At 50.5% G+C, this 15,846-nt stretch overlaps 3 protein-coding genes across 3 annotated transcripts; 1 reads left to right on the top strand and 2 right to left on the bottom strand.

Annotated features, from left to right (window-relative positions):
• Positions 1-1,566: 1,566 nt before the first annotated feature.
• On the bottom strand, positions 1,567-3,222 carry F4807DRAFT_451074 (homoserine O-acetyltransferase; the record flags this gene model as incomplete). Its single annotated transcript, XM_048000203.1, has 3 exons — positions 1,567-2,614; positions 2,664-3,054; positions 3,183-3,222. 3 exons carry the CDS (start codon positions 3,220-3,222, stop codon positions 1,567-1,569), a joined length of 1,479 nt encoding a protein of 492 aa, XP_047855347.1.
• Positions 3,223-4,049: 827 nt separating this feature from the next.
• F4807DRAFT_40347 (uncharacterized protein) lies at positions 4,050-11,776 on the top strand. The gene is made up of 3 exons (XM_047996022.1): positions 4,050-8,842; positions 8,898-9,004; positions 9,056-11,776. Exons 1-3 carry the CDS (start codon positions 4,223-4,225, stop codon positions 11,538-11,540), a joined length of 7,212 nt encoding a protein of 2,403 aa, XP_047855348.1. The 5' UTR covers positions 4,050-4,222; the 3' UTR covers positions 11,541-11,776.
• Positions 11,777-12,432: 656 nt separating this feature from the next.
• F4807DRAFT_40365 (uncharacterized protein) lies at positions 12,433-15,159 on the bottom strand. Its single transcript, XM_047996037.1, has 3 exons — positions 14,304-15,159; positions 13,535-14,242; positions 12,433-13,461 (listed from the first exon to the last, which is right to left on the bottom strand). Exons 1-3 carry the CDS (start codon positions 14,984-14,986, stop codon positions 12,543-12,545), a joined length of 2,310 nt encoding a protein of 769 aa, XP_047855349.1. The 5' UTR covers positions 14,987-15,159; the 3' UTR covers positions 12,433-12,542.
• Between the last annotated feature and the right edge of the window lie 687 nt (positions 15,160-15,846).

Here is a 15,846-nt window from a genome sequence, read left to right on the forward strand (position 1 = left end):
TGGGACTTCAGCTGAGCATTGCCTCTTGAATCACTTCGGTGAGATTGAAGTGGAACTCATCGTGAGAATTCTACGTTGTCAGGTAGTGTAGTTCAAAGCTAAGGATGGGTTCACTCGCTTGGCTCCTGTGTGAGAGGCACCATCACATGATGGTCGATACTATTATGTACATGCATGCCGATGCGGGAGAGAAGGAGATGGGTTACCAGCCCAAGGTCTCCAAACAGCAGGTAGAAGTCGAGAGTCCAAAGGAATCCTTCGGAGAGGCATGGGCTTGGCCGGGTATACCAAGGTAAAGCAGTGGATACTGCTAGTACTTAGGTACATGCACTAGTCTAGAGCCGCCGGGTGAGTGGGTCGTTTTCCGGGGCGAAGCGAAGCACGAGCCATCCGGGCCGTAATTTTAGGGTTTAAGATTACTTAAGCATCTTATGATCCTGGTACCTTGACAAACTCAAGCAACTTCAAACTTCGAAGCTTCTTCAACTACCTATACATCCATGGATCTTTCTTAACCTTGATATGATTCCCTCACTATGTAAACTCGATAATACCTCTTTAATTCAAATCTTACAAGATTGCCCTTTTTCAGGAGGTGAAAATTGTTAGAATGAAAGCGTAAGTGTCCTAATAAGGAACCACTCCCGCTTGGCGGGAAGGCGCTCATGTACTAGTAGTCACATTATGCAAGATCTTCAACGCCAATCAGGATTCAGCATCCCGCAACGTGGTCTAAACCATTCGATGTTAAAATACAAACGCCTCTCAGCCACCGTGCCTATGTAGATTGCTCGATTCGGCAGTCACAAACAGAAATGCTCCTAAATACCGTTGTGTTTGAACCATAATGGTAACGGCTAGCGAAAAATGCAGTTATGCGGCTTGAGAACTCCTTGACAATTTTAACGCCGAAGAAGTTGCGAATGCGAATCTACTTGTGACCAACATCAACTTTACTCGTGGGGGTTGTTTCTCGGTCACGAATCTAGTATCGCAAAGCAGAAATTATAAAAGCTACCAACGACTTTAGGAACGCAGGATCATCGCATACAGATGATTCTATAATGACCAACTCCTCTGTGTTCCTGCAGTTGACGCTAACTAACCCAATTGCATCCTCCCGGGACTTTGGGTAGAAGTCTGACTAGGCTGCTTTTTCCCGAGAGAAGAAATTAAGAATCGGCCGAAAATATGGTTTTTTTATTTATTGAGGAGCTTCACATATTCACGCGTACATCAAGGGCCCCAAAGTTCGTTTGAGTCGGTCCAACGGTACTCCACGCGACTCGCTGCGGATACCAGGTCTGTTAGTGGCTCGATTTTGATGCGCATGTCGAAGATGGAACCGCTGATTCGACGCTGCTAGTCCCTACCAGAAATTCGGGACATGTACGTAGCAGGCTTGACCTGTATGTCTCTCGATTCTAGGCACTAGCGTGATCTGGTGCTGCCAAGCATCAGTTTTAGGCCTGCAATGTAGCAGTGCCTTTTTGACTATTGTACGAGAAACCCGTTCGATCATTTTCAACATCGAGCCGCTTTTGATAGTCTCTGCGTATTAACTATCTACCATGCGGTTATATCTTCTACTTCGGCTTCTCCAAACGTGCTAGACTTAGTTAACTGACCGACGCTAGCTGCCTCCACGTGGTCCCCTTCCCTCGTCATAATGTCAGGGAGCTTTTCGTGTAGGAACTCTAGAATGTATCTGTTGACTTGCTCAAACTGCAACAGGAAAGCATCATGACCCTCCTGGCTGTCTATCTTCTCCAGCCTAGCATTCTTGATGTGCTCCGCTAGCTCCTGTTGTTCGGCGAATGTGAAGAGCCCGTCGCTTTCAATTCCCAGAACGAGAGTAGGTTGCTCAATGAGAGCGAGCGCCTCCGCGATGCTATTAGCACGATATCGCGAAACGTCGTGCGTGTCTAGCTTTCGCGTAATAGCAATATAGCAGTTGCTATCAAAACGCTTGACAAACTTCTCTCCTTGGTAACGAAGGTATGACTGTGCCGAGAAGTAGGTTGTGGTGGGCAATGACTCTTCTTTGCCAGGACTGTCCGTCTTCGGTCCGGAGAATTGAGGGTCAAGCGATTGACCATTGGTGCCGTTGTCTATGCTTGCGCCAACCCCGTTGGAGGCAGCTGGTTGGCTATCCGTGTAGCTGTTGTTCCTTGATAGCCGCGTTGTTTTGTGTCCATCGTTGTGGATATTGAAGTGAGCCTCCGATGGGGTGCTAGGACGTGGTCTTTCCCGGATTGTCTGGCGCCTAGCCGGGTCCGGAATGTTGCGCCCAAAACGGGCCTCAAAGGAGTTTCGGCTACGGTAAGTCAAAAGCGCTGACATACGGGCTGCTCCGAGGCCGGTGGTTGGAGGGTCGGAGAAAGGATAATACCCATCGTCATATTTAGGATCTGCATATATGCTCTGCCGTTGAGCTTCGCCCCAGCTGATGCCCCAGGCGCTATGGCGACTTGAAGTAGCAATCGGGACAATGCTTCTGACGTAATCCTTACCAAGGTATGCCCATTCAAGTACGAGCATACCTCCCATAGAACCGCCAATAACAGCAGCAATCTGGCGTACACCTAAGTCATCTAAAAGCATTTTATGCAAACTGTCTTACGTCAGAAGCGAATCTGCAGTTGGGGATTGTTATGGCTTACTTGACATCATCTCTTATGGTGGTAAGAGGAAACTCGGGTCCATACCTCTCGTTATTCGGATCACCATCCTTCGCAGTCACGGGGCTTGCTGTACCATAAGGGCTACCTAAGCTATTCATACAGACGATGAAAAATCTCGAGGTATCAAACGCCCGACCAGGACCGCCGAGCAGGGGCCCCCACCAGTCACTAACATCAGCAGAGCCGGTTAGAGCATGGCATATAACCATGGCATTGTCTGCGTTTGGAGACAGTTTTCCTCGCGTCGTATATGCTAACGGCACATTTCGCAAGGTGACGCCAGATTCAAGAGTGAAACTTGGAATGATAGCGATTTGCTGATCTGGGATTAATTTTGCGAACGGATTCTCAGGCTGCTGCCGAATTCTTTCTTGGAAGTATTCAGCCACTATTCTTTTTCTCAAGAAGGATATTGAGGAGTATTATTATATGCAGTTGCATTGAAAGCATGACTATATATCGAGTTGGCATATAAGGGAAAAAAAAACTATAACTGACCATATTTTGGCTGGTTTCCAGCCTTGTCTTCGGATGCCATCTTGCCGCGCGACCAAGAGGCTTGAGAGTAGGATATACAGATATAAATGTAGCTATTTAGATAGAGCTGTTGAGGATAGATAGAGGTATAGATGAGAATGTAGATGGTGTCGTTGAAGTCTTGGATGTAACCTATCGTGAAACTTATACTCGGAAGTATACTGAGTATTGAATGACTCCCTGAATATGCATGTATACCTCTTTAAATACCTGCTATTGGACTTAATTTGAGTCGCACGTCATTTTGTAGAAGCGAAGGTTGTCCAATTATGACTCTCGTTCCGTATCGGAGATATGTACGTACCTCCAAATTTTCGCTTACATAAGTACCTCATTAGTGGATGATGCTTTTGCCACCCACTGTATTTAGCGGGACTGAGACCTTGAAGTACTCAGTACTTTAATTTGCAGAGAGGGAACCGCAAAGATTAAAGTTTCATCTACAACTTTTCTCCTGCATGCAGCCTTACTCTCTTTTGCAAGCTTTGAGGCTGCATATCTCTTTCAATCCACCACGCGATAGCTTCTTGAATCCAACGCGAAACACTGTCCTTGTCAAACGGGCATCATTTCCAACTCACCACTTTTCTCTTCTCTTCAACTTTCACCCATTATTCAAGCTGGTAACTCGCTTGATTATTTGAGGAAAGGGTAATTCTTGTACAACACATCGATACAATCACGCGCACGTTATACCGTGCTTTCTTTGTTCTTCCAACTACCTTGTACTTTCTTTTAATTTTTCTATCATCAAACCGCCATTTTCCGACTTGAGACTTGCCAACCTTACCTTCGAAAATCCTGCACGGATATCCAAACGGCACTGTCGGAATTCGCAACCAAAGAACTCAATCGAACACTGCACACGGTATTCAGATCTATCCAAAGCATGCTTGAGATCATTTCTTCCATCACTTAATTTATCATCGCCAGCATCTTGGTTTCAGCCTCATCTTCTATGACCCTTCTTCCTTGCATAGAACTTGTCGCCCACGACCAAGATGCCTCCTAAGCGAAAGAGAAACGAGAGGCCATCTGACGCCGGAGCGAACCGGCCGGCTCCTCATCGTCCTTCCGACACAAACCTCGGCCAGCACGACCGAGATTTCCAAGATACTTCTACCCAGAACCGTCGCGCCCCTAGCGGTCGAAATACCAGGAGGAGCAACAACAACAACAACAATGATCGCCGGGACTCGTCGGGTAGTCAGCTAGGCGCCAACCCCAACCATCGAGCCCCCATTTCTCCATCGACTGTACGGCCATCTAGCTCGTCCTCGCAGGTCGCTGCACCCGCACCTGCCATCCCTTCTACGCCCACCGCCCCTCAGCCTAGCCAAACTCAAGCTCTATCTCAACTTCCTACTCCTTCGACTTACAAGTTCGCCATCTTAACAGAAGCGCGACTTAACACGTGGCAGCAGAAAGGCCGCCAGGAAGTAGTTGATCATGGCATCAAGTCTCGTAACGACGAAGACTTTGAGGAAATTTCGACTATCTCACAAGAGTTTATTCGTGCTGTGCTGGAAGGTCGCCTTAACCCCGCTGACGCTGGAAATTGTATGAAGCAAATTCTTGGGCCACCTATCGAGAATAGCGATGATTCCGCGTTCGGCTTCAATCCGCAGGCACTATTTCTCGACAGTCTCTCTATCTTTCTCGACTCTGACGACAGCACTTCCCTGCCGCAGCTGCGAGACTTTGTCTCCGTCACAGAGATCTCCCCGAGGCTTCTGCGCGATGTTCTAGATGCTCAGGCCTTAAAGCAACTTGGTTTAATCCGTGACACATTTGTCAAGTTAGGCATTCGCTATGCTACCAACCAACTATACCGCCAAGCCAATTACAACCTCTTGAGGGAAGAGTCGGAAGGATACTCGAAACTTGCTGCAGAGCTCTATCGTACTCCAATCTGTGGTGCTCGAGAGGGTCATGATTTTGTCCTTGTGCAAGCGAGTTGGGAGCGAGTCAAGGGTTTGATAGGAACGTTCGACCTCGATGTTGGCAGGGTTCTTGATGTGGTTATCGACGTATTCTCCGCGACGATGCTCAGGACCATCGTGTTCTTCTCTCGATTTTTGCGAATTAGTTCTTGGTGGCCTCGCACCCAGGTTGAACATTCCGAAAGAGTCTTCACAGGAGGCCTGCCGAAATGGGCTCTGCCCCAATTTGAAGACGTCCCTATCGCGGAACTCCAAGCTCAACTCGCCGAAGAGTGCTATCGACGGGACCTCGAATTCTGGGACAGAGCTCGAGAGCTCCACTTGGATGCCTTTTTTGAGCTTGGTGGAAGACGAGTAGAAGATATCAACCAGTCGTACTCTACAGAAGCTAAATCCAGCGACTCCAGTATCGATTGGGTTCGAATCACGAAGACACTTCCGCCTTGTGGTAATAAGATAGCCGCGCAGTTGTTAGGCTTCAAGTTCCGATTCTATGCATCTGACGCCCGGGACAAAAAAGAAAAAATTCCAGCAAATCTTTACTACCTTGCGGCCTTCTTAATCAAGATAGGGTTCATATCCCTTGCTGATCTCTATCCGCATCTCTGGCCGGATGATAGTCAGATGGAGTCTTTGAGGGAACGACGAATGCAAGAACTTGATGAAAAAGAGCGTGCCAAGAGACAAGGCAACGTACCAAACGCCCTTCTTGCAGCTGGAGCTCTAACCGATGATACCTTACCATTTCCTTCCAAACCACGAGAATCCGCCGCTACTAATGCTGATGGCAAGCAGCAAGAAGCAAAAGCCGACGATGAAGAGGAGGAACTCCCCCTCCCGGAACCAGAAGAAGCACACAAGGCGGATTTGGTGTCTCACTTATTGGTTGTGGGCGCGCTTCCCGAAGCTCTATTCATCCTTGGACGTTTCCCGTGGCTTCCCGAGGCCTACCCTGATGAGATCTTCCCGGCTGTCAACCGCATCTTATTACACAGTATCAGCAAAGTTTTTAACGATACTCGGCCTGTTGAAGTGCGACCTATAACTAGCAGCCCGATCAAGCCCGAGGTAGCCCAAGACCAATCTGGGATGACAAAGGGTAACCTGAAACTTACCGAAGGCGCTCCGATTAAGATTCTGAAGTGGCCGCATGCTGATGGTATCAACAAAGGCACTCTCTATCGGTTCTATCTCGATGAGTGGGCGGACAATGTTCCGATCTGCCAAACCGTCGATGATGTCTTCACTCTCTGCAGCACGTTCCTAAACATATCTGGAGTCAATATCGGAAGAGAGCCTTCCCTTGTTAAGAAGTTGGCCGCTATCGGCGTGAAAAGTTTCTTGCAGGACCAGTCGCCAGAAAACACTTCTCGTTGGCAAGACCTTCTTCGACGAACTCTTGTTCCATCCCTATGCCTTAGCGATTCCAATGTTGATGCTGTGGACGCTGTTTGGGATCTTCTCAAGAACTATCCGACGCAAGTACGCTATAACATATATTCGGAGTGCTATGAAGGACAAATATCCCGACTCCCGGCAATGTCGAGGGCTTTCAAGAACGCCAGGTTGGATACACTTGCAACCCTGAAACGTTTGTCCCTGCAGAATATATCTAGTTCCGCGAAGAAACTCGCCAAGGTGGCCTTATCGTCGCCGGGTATCGTGTGCAAGGTAGCGCTTGACCAAATTGAAGCGTATACTAACCTCATTGAGGCTTTCGTGGAGTGCACCAAATACTTCACAGAGATGGGCCACGACGTCCTTGTCTGGTCTCTCCTTAGCTCATTGGGTGGCAAGCAGAGAAGCAGGACTCAAGCAACATCCGTGCTGTTGACGAGCCGATGGTTGCAGGCTCTTTCTAAATTCTCGGGGAGAGTCTTCCGACGATATAGCAACATGGATGCTACCCCTATCATTCATTACGTGAACGACCAAGTCGCCCATGGCATCTCGACCGACTTGATAATTTTACGCGAGTTTATTACTTCGATGGGCGGAATCGTCTCAGATGTTGATTTCACGGAAGCCCAATTATTTGCTCTAAGTGGCGGGGAGCTTTTACGTCGCCAAACACTCATCAGTCTGGGAGATAAACGCTACGAGTCCGCCAAGAGTGCTACCCGTCTTATGAAGGCTTTGGTACAGACGGATCTCGCTTGTCGACTTTTGACGAATATGGCCCAGTATCGTCAGTCTGCCATCTATCGTCTACCCGAGGGTGAAACACATATTAAGTACCTAGCAAATGTCATCGACGATTCTCAGCAAGCACTTGTTCAGTATGTAGAGCTGCTGCGAACCAATCTACCGCCCGAGCAGTTTGATGCACTCATACCAAGCATCCCTCGTTTGATGACGGACTTCGGCCTCGATGCCAATCTGGCTTTCATGATCGGTCGTGCTAGCCTCCAATATTTCATGATGGGCCCGGGAGAGAAGCTTGCGATAACAAGTTCCGAATCACCAAAGGATGCAGACGGCGATATGATCATCGACACAAAGGACAACGATGGAGTACCATCCTCGGTTACTCAAGACGCTGAAGATCAGATGTTAGTAGATGTACCCGATACAGAGGGAACAAGTCCTCCGCAATTACCATTAGCAGTAAACGGTCAAAAATCTGACCGTTTCATGGATGTCCTTGCACCAATCGTCAACGCTGCGCGCGCCCTATTGCCTTCGGACGTATGGGATAAAATCAGTCCTGAGTTCTTCGTTCTTTTCTGGTCTCTCCAAACGGGAGATCTTGTCGTTCCAATGGCCAGCTACGACGCGGAAACTGCCCGAGTGGAAAAGCAATATGTCGAATTGAAGAGGGATCGAAGCGACATGAGTATGAGTAACAAAAAGAAATCACTTGATGCTCTTATCCAAATCAACAAGGATCTCGCTGCCGAAGCCAGTGCGTGTCGTGAGCGAGTCAGCAAGACCAAGATATTGCTCATCAAACAGAGCACACGATGGTTCAGCTCGTCGGCAAAGGGTGACTCAATCGCCGATACTTTCATTGAAGAGTGTCTCATGCCTCGAATTCTCCTTTCGCCTGGCGATGCAGACTTCTGTCACCGGATGATCAAATTCATGCATTCCAACCGAGTAGCAAATTTCAGGTTACTTGACTTGTACGACCGATTTTTCGGCGTAAACAGGTTGCGTTTGATGATATTCGGTTGCACTGTTCGAGAAGCTGAATTCCTCGGGCGCTTCATTAAGCTCACATTAGGAGATCTCGCAAGATGGCACAAGGACAAAGAAACTTACGCCAAGGAGGCCATCCAAAACGGGAAGCTCGGGTTTGCAACGGCCTTTGATGACAATGGTAAGCCAACATCGTTCATGGAACACGATCAATTCCGTGATCTGCTCTGGACCTGGCATCGGAATCTATCCGCGGCGCTACGAGCCTGCCTCACTGGCATGGAGTGGATGCATATCAGGAATGCTATTACGGTTCTGAAGGCATGCCTTGAACACTTCCCTGCTGTCGATTTCATGGGTCGGCAATTCTTGCAAATACTCGGAAAGATTGCGGAGCGCGAAGCGGCTTCAAAGAACGAAGGCGAAGATGGTCAAAACCACAGAGTAGATCTTTCGGTCACTGCAAATACCGCCACTTCTGCCCTCAAGAGATACTCCCCTAAATGGGTCATGGTCCAAGCTTTCCGATCAAATATCGTGAGTTCCAGATATTATACTATACTTTGCGATACAAGCGCTAACCTTTAAGCAGAGCGGTGATTCTACAGAGGACAAGAAATTTGTAGAGTCTTCCAAGACCGTACAAGCTTCGTCGAGTCTTCGGGCGAGTGCGCCAGAATTCAAACCTACTCCGGCAGGGTTAGTGCGAACCCCTAAATGTGCCTAGATATATGTCTTACAATTTTACAGCTCGACAACCCAGACGAAGGCAAATGCTGAGGAGGAAGATGGTGAAGTTAAGGATATAAAAGTATCGAGTGGTGTCGATTCTGCTAAGGAAGATTCACGATCAACGCCCTCTTCGAATAAGGACACCACTCAGAAGCCGCCAGCTACTCTACAAAAGCCGGACTCTAAGCCAATTCCCAGTCGATCGTCGACCCCAAGATCAGTACCAACTGCTCCTGCTCCAGCCCCCGGCCCGAGGGTCGAGCCATCTCGACCCTCCACTTTAGCTCCCGCACCTGGACTACCTAGCCGACCAGAAGTCCCATTCCCCGCGCACTTCACGCACGATAAATTCGGGCAGATCACAACTTCTGCACATCCTCGCGATCATAGAGAACCTAGGGACACAAGGGATCCCAGAGAACCTCGAGGTCCAAGGGATTCAAGAGACGTTCGTGATCCTAGAGATTCTAGGGATCAGCGATCTTTCTCACGACCAGATGATTCGCGTGCAGTTCGAGGGCGGGATCCACAAGTAATAGATCGTCGAGCTCCAGAAAGCATACCAAGGGAACCTCTAAGGTCTGAGAGAGATCGGCCGCCGCATCGACCAGACTCTACCCGGCGAAACGAATCAAACCCGCCTGATCGAGATGGTCGCACTCCACGAGACCGACCAGCGCCTCCTAGCAGTGTTAATCGAGGTCCCGAAACAACACGACCGCAACGTGACAGCTCTGTTCCCGCAAAGCCTATGTTGCCTCCCCCCCAACCAGAGCCGCAGGGCCCAACAGTGAATCCGGATCGTGCGCGACTTATCAACGCTGATCGCCCCGATGAGCGTTCGGGTGTGAATCCTGCTCGTGCCGCACTGATCGGTGATGTAAGACCGACTGGTCGCCAGCTCAGAGATGAAAGCCGAGATCGCAATGGTTCTCGGCCAGTCTCTCCTCGACGAAGCGATCGTCCCGATTCTCGATCTGGCGATTTGTCTCGCGACGATCGGTCTGGCCGACCTCATCGTGTAGATCACCAACCCCGAGATCATTGGACCGAGTCGTTGCCGTCTACTGGGCCTAAGGGTGGTAGGTTCAATGACCACGAGGGTGACCGAGGTATGCCTGACAGGTCACGCGAACCTATGGCATTCCAGGGGCCTCCTCTTTCTGCTCGAGGTGAGCCTGAGCATGGTAGACTTAACAATCAAGATCCAGACTACGGTCGTCTAAGCTCGATCCCTTCGATTGGGGATACGGCTAATCCTCCTGAGGGCCCGCGCGGCCGTGGCCGTACCTCGGCTCGTGCTCCTGCTAATCCACTACCAGGACAACCGGATCCCAGGTTTTCAAGCAGTGGACCTCATCGGCCTCCGTCACCTGACAGGCACCATCCTCCCACTGGTCCTGCCTCGTCTAGGCCACGTCGGGGCCAGCCAGGAGGACAATACAGTCACGGGAATGGCCCAGCCGCCTCTCCCGGTACTACTAGTTCACCAGGAATACACCCAGAAAGGCTGCGGCAATTAAACCCCGGCGCTTCCGGCGTGCCGGCCTCATCTTCTCAGTCCTCATACGCAGCTCCTGCGCCTAGCCCGGTTCCTGTGCATCCTGATCGAATGGGTCAAATTGCGCCATCATCCTCCGGTCCTCATCAAGGGGGGCGTTCTGCTCTTCCGCCCTTGCAGACTTCCGATCGACCACCTATTCCTGTAAACTCGGGTCATCGTCAGCCATCCGGGAATCATCCGATGGGGCCAGGACCCGAAGCTGCCAATATTATGTCTGCGCCCACAGGGCCTTCATCCAGTAATGAGCGCGCTAGAACTGGCGGAAGAAGACAACTCTCCGGTATCAATAACATTCTTTCGGGAGGAAGTCCTACCGTACGTACGAGAGGCTCTCGGACTAATTTAGCCGGATCTGACGCTCAGGTTCTTACGGGCGCGTCTCCTCATACGACGCCAGTCCACGAGCGTCCAGATCCCAACATACTGTCAAACGAGCGTAGTATGAACGGAAGCGAACGCTCCGGCCGAAATGACCACGAACGAGGACGAAGGGACCACAGCAATGCCGACCGATCTTTGCGTTCCTCACGACGAAGCAGTCGAGACCACACTCCAGAAAGGGACCAGAGGCCAAAGGACCACCGTGATTACCGAGAGCGAAAGTCCAATACGGGACCTCCTAATCATGGGAGGGAAGGCGAAATGGAACCTCCACGACGATCCGGCCGAGATCCTGCAGTTATGGGTCGGGAACTTTTGCCTCCCGGTAGCAGGGGTGATTTGATGGGTAATGGGCGCGACGGACCGCGAGAGTCGCGTCACAGGGGAGATGGTGGTGGTAGACATGACGATTATGGACGTGGCAGAGGCGGAGGTGGGGCAGGTGGAGGACCACGTGGGGGCGATGATCGACGGGAATCGAGAGGTGATGACCGAGGTCGCAAGCGTCGAAGCGATGAATACGGAGGACCTGGCAGCGAGAAGAGGCAGAGACGTTAGTACCGGGGCTGAAGGCCTTACTTTGCCACGTTATGTGAGGATACACCAATGACAAGTTGCTTCTTTTCGACAATGTATTATGGAACAGTCTCGGGATGACGACGAACAAATAATCACGCAAAATGGCAGGGGCAGCAGGCAGGCATTGATTACATTTTATAACATTTTCCTACAACGGTGCCAAATCGAAGGGTGCGGGAGCTCTACTAGCTCTGAAAGCAGCCTCAGTAACATTAATTTCCTCCTAATATTCGTACGCAAGGGAAACGGGCGTCTCTACGACAGAGATCAGGCAAGATCAGAGAAGATCTAGTGAAGGAACCCAACAAAAATAACTCTTTAATTCAGAGAATTGTTCTCTTTTTCCTGAACTTTTTTGCACCACTTTCGGCGTTAAGAGATATCATATCAAAGACAACACCTGATGTACAACACAATAAAAAACCTCACCTACGCATCATGATACCCTTTTCAAACAGTTTCTGTACAATTGTGAGAGTTTGGCGTCCGGACAAAGATTAATACCATACGCTGCGTATGAACGAGACTGGCGTTTGCGGCACTTTTGAGAACAGAAGGGATACCGAGAGAGAAATAGGCGATTGTAGGATTAGTAGCATAAACAAAGGCATAAAGGCTGGACAGGGGCACAGGGAATGAATGAACGAACTCCTTAGGCATGAGGTTTGTAGAAAGAGAAGAGACAAGATTTTAGGGTCGAGGAGTCTTAACTGTAAGCCGAATAGGGGATCTGATACGTTGTAATGGATCAGATCCTTGTAACCTAGCGGGTTGGCATACATGCCATGCCTACATTGTTTAGATACCTCCCGGAAAGAATGTCCTGGGATTCATAAATGAAGATATTCATGCCACATGTCCTCAGAGGTTAGTATTGTAGGAATTATATGTCGTACTCTTGATGTTCAAGTCTCAATTATTCTTGACTACCTACTAGGTACGTACTACGTACTACTATCCTAATTCATTACCAGCAACTGCTTAACTAGCTAGAGTAGGGAAACGTGTACCAATGGTGTCCTTCTCACCGACAACAATACTGTAAATAATACCGGCATACCCCTTAACGACCTCACAGAGCTCAGGCGCGAGCCTCCCGTACGCATGGAGCATCGACAAGAACGTGTAGATGACGTACTCGTTCACCTGTCCCCAGCGCTTTATCTCCAGCACCCCCTTTTTCTTCTTCCCCGCGTCCCTCGGAGGGCTAGCCACGACGACGTATCCGAGCGCCTCTAGCCCCCTAAGCGCCATCTCTAGCCCATCCACCGGCTTATCCATCTGCACCAGCCGCGCGGCCAGCGCGAAATACGGGTCCCACAGCTCGAGCCGCGGCACCGGCGCCGCGCCCGGCTTCGTCGGCCCGTACGTCTTCTCCAGCGCCCCGAGGACCTTAGCGGCGCGCGCCAGCTGCGGCGCGGAGGCGGAGGAGGAGGAGGTGGTGTTGTTGTTGTCGCGCCGCAGCAACGGATCGAGACTGCGGTATAGGGCCTTGCGCTCGCGAGCCGTCCGGACGCTCGTCTCCTTCTTGGCGAGGCACAGCGCGCAGCCGCAGGCGAAGCCCCAGCTCCGCGTCGTCGCGCGCCGCGTCTCCTCGTACGTCTCGTCCGGGTCCGGCTGGTGGTACGCGTGAAGCAGCTCGGTTCCGGCGTCGAGGTCCCGCGTCGCGCGCACGAGCATGAAGTCCCCGATGAAGGAGCGTCGGCAGTTTGTTACGCACGCGTGGTTTATGCGCGAGGCGAGCGGCCAGATGCCGCAGGTTGTGTAGGAGGGTCTGTCTTGTTTGTTTTTGTTGGTATTGGTGTTGTGGTTGGTGGTGTTCTCGCCGAACGTGTGCGTGGCGTAGCTGCTGCGCGGGGCGCCGAAGCAGTTTAGTTGGATGATCTTGGCTATGAGGAATCTGGTTTATTGATTATTACCTAGCTTTCCTTGCTTGGATTGACGGTTTGGGACTTAGGGGGTGGATGACTTACGTATCAACTACGGGGGCCTCGTCTACCTCGGACGTAGCTACCTTCGGATAGTCGCCGTGGTGTAAGTTGGTGAATACGTCCGCCCCTTCGTGGTTGTGGTATATCTTCTGGACGATCTGCGTGATGAGGTTGGCCTGCCCGCCCATACACATGGTTTTGGAGTTCAGGTTCATCAGGATGGTTATCTTCTGCTGGCCAATGGGGGTGTCGTCGCCAGCGTAACTGTACGCAAAAGCCTTCTCGCACAACAAGAGCTCTCCCGCCTTAACTCGCTTCGTGGTGAAGAGGCCCTTGCCTCGGCCAGGAGAATCGCGGACCTCGACCGATCCGACGTACGTCGCGCAGTCTATCAAAGGCGGGGTGCGTTCTGCTTGCTTGTACATGCTGCCAAACTGATAGGCGCCCGTCTCTTCCTCGCAGAGGCGTTGCTTGACGCGCTTGATCTCGGCCCACGCGTCCGAATTCTTGGGGTTGCAACGCACGACGGCTAAGAACTTCTCGAGACAGGGGCTAAACTTTCGTAGGGCGTAGAGCGCCTTCGCCTCTCGAAAAAGGGCCTTTTCGTTTGGGCCTCCACTTGGATGGCCCCTGAGTGCGTCGTCGAGAGCTTTCTCTGGCCGCTCGAGATGGAGGTTCGCGAGCGAACGGTTGAGATGGGCTAGCTGCGCCTCTTCGGGGGTCTCGGCGGCTCGTATGGCGTCTGTGTATCTGCAAGGTTGGTTAGTACCCGGCCAGATCTCTAAGCTTACTTGTAAACATAGTTGCTCACAGTTTCTCTGCTTCAGCCCATTGACATTTTTGAACCGCCGCGTTCCCCTCCAGTCGTATTTCCTTGGAACTCTCGTCAAGGGTCAAAACTCGCTTTCTCCACTTTAGGGGGATGCGAGGATCGGTATCCTGAAGCCAGATGACGTCGCTGACATGGTCAACTCTCAGGCTATATGAACCATCCACAGTGACCTTGAAGTACGGCTCCTTGAGAATGCACACGTCTCCCTCCCGCAGGATTTGGTCCTTACTGACCACGCTCTCCTCGGGTTGGTTGTAGAGCTGTAGCATAACCGCGGTGCCTTCCTCGTCCTCGATGATGGCCATGACGGCGGTCATCCGGTCGGCCGGGGTCAGGACGCGGACTAAGGCTCGCTTCCCACGGTGATGGGTCTCAAGCGTCATGTTCGATATCATCAGGGGCTTGAGCTCCTGAACAGGGTGTATACAAGGAAGATAGTAGGCCGGCACTTGCGACGTAGCAAACATGGATTTATGCGTACTTCCTGCACTCATGATATCGGAAGCGGCGAGCTTCATAATGAACTTCCAGACGAGCATCTGAGGGGGAGGGTGTTCTCGGACCTTTTCGCCCTTCCGACGGTAGGCTCGCTCTGCATTCTGTTTGATCTGGTCGAAATGCGCCAAGAACTGTTTCTCCTCGGAGATATCTTTGATATCCATCGTGAACTTAGTTCTCCTATTCTTGCGGGAGAAATCTTGAAGAATTCAGGTAAAGTCAAGTTGAGCGAGATGGTTGGGATTTCCCGAAACCTTTCTCAAGGGGTCGCAAGTAAAGGATGATATACCAAGATAAAAGGACCAAAGAAGCTTGAAGAACCCTAACAATACTATCTAACAGAGTGGTAAGTGCTCGACATCGGGCTGCTGCCTTGATTCAGATTCTGCAAACGAAAGTGTTCGTTTGTCGGATGTCTCTTTTCGTGGCTCCAATCAATCAAAAATGTTACCTAGGTATAAACGGCTCCCAATGTCGTTTGCCTTGGCTGTCGCCGACTCAGTTAATTGGATCATGCAGCTATCCCGAAACTCGTACTTTCTCACATCTCGGGCTACATCGACTTCACTCCGAGCCAATCACAAGTTTCCCACGTCAAATCATCTATCATTTCCTTGACGTCCGTCCTCGAGCGTGTGAGCACTGCCAGAGCTGTCCATGACTGGACTTATCACCTGACGATAATACCCCAAGCCTAAGGAATCTATTCACTGCGCAAGAAGCAGCTGCCTAGAGACCTGCATGTAAATTGCCACTTCAATATATATACATTCTTTGTATAATGCACTGTTGCCAAATATCGAGTTGCCGGCGATGATTACATGTAATGGATTTTCCAAATCAAGATATGTCCAAATAATTATCCTCGTTGGAGTTAATGTACAATATGTAGTTACACTTGAACCTGTGACTCAGCGTATTGACAAGAGAATCATATTGATTCAGGGGTTCAGGGGTTCTTCACTTTACCCCTTGCTTACTAATCACACAACCTTCATTAACTAGATACGTACCTGTGATAGAC

The sequence above is a fragment of the Annulohypoxylon truncatum genome (assembly GCF_022578515.1).
Source record: "Annulohypoxylon truncatum strain CBS 140777 unplaced genomic scaffold F4807scaffold_11, whole genome shotgun sequence".
NCBI lineage: Eukaryota > Fungi > Ascomycota > Sordariomycetes > Xylariales > Hypoxylaceae > Annulohypoxylon > Annulohypoxylon truncatum.

Excerpts from the sequence above, each read along its gene's own strand:
- F4807DRAFT_40347 (XM_047996022.1), top strand. The coding sequence starts at position 4,223 with ATGCCTCCTAAGCGAAAGAGAAACGAGAGGCCATCTGACGCCGGAGCG. Across the intron at positions 8,843-8,897 it reads AAGCTTTCCGATCAAATATC|AGCGGTGATTCTACAGAGGA; the intron begins GTGAGTTCCAGA and ends ACCTTTAAGCAG. Across the intron at positions 9,005-9,055 it reads TTCAAACCTACTCCGGCAGG|CTCGACAACCCAGACGAAGG; the intron begins GTTAGTGCGAAC and ends ACAATTTTACAG.
- F4807DRAFT_40365 (XM_047996037.1), bottom strand. The coding sequence starts at position 14,986 with ATGGATATCAAAGATATCTCCGAGGAGAAACAGTTCTTGGCGCATTTC. Across the intron at positions 14,243-14,303 it reads TGGGCTGAAGCAGAGAAACT|ATACACAGACGCCATACGAG; the intron begins GTGAGCAACTAT and ends CCAACCTTGCAG. Across the intron at positions 13,462-13,534 it reads GAGGCCCCCGTAGTTGATAC|ATTCCTCATAGCCAAGATCA; the intron begins GTAAGTCATCCA and ends TCAATAAACCAG.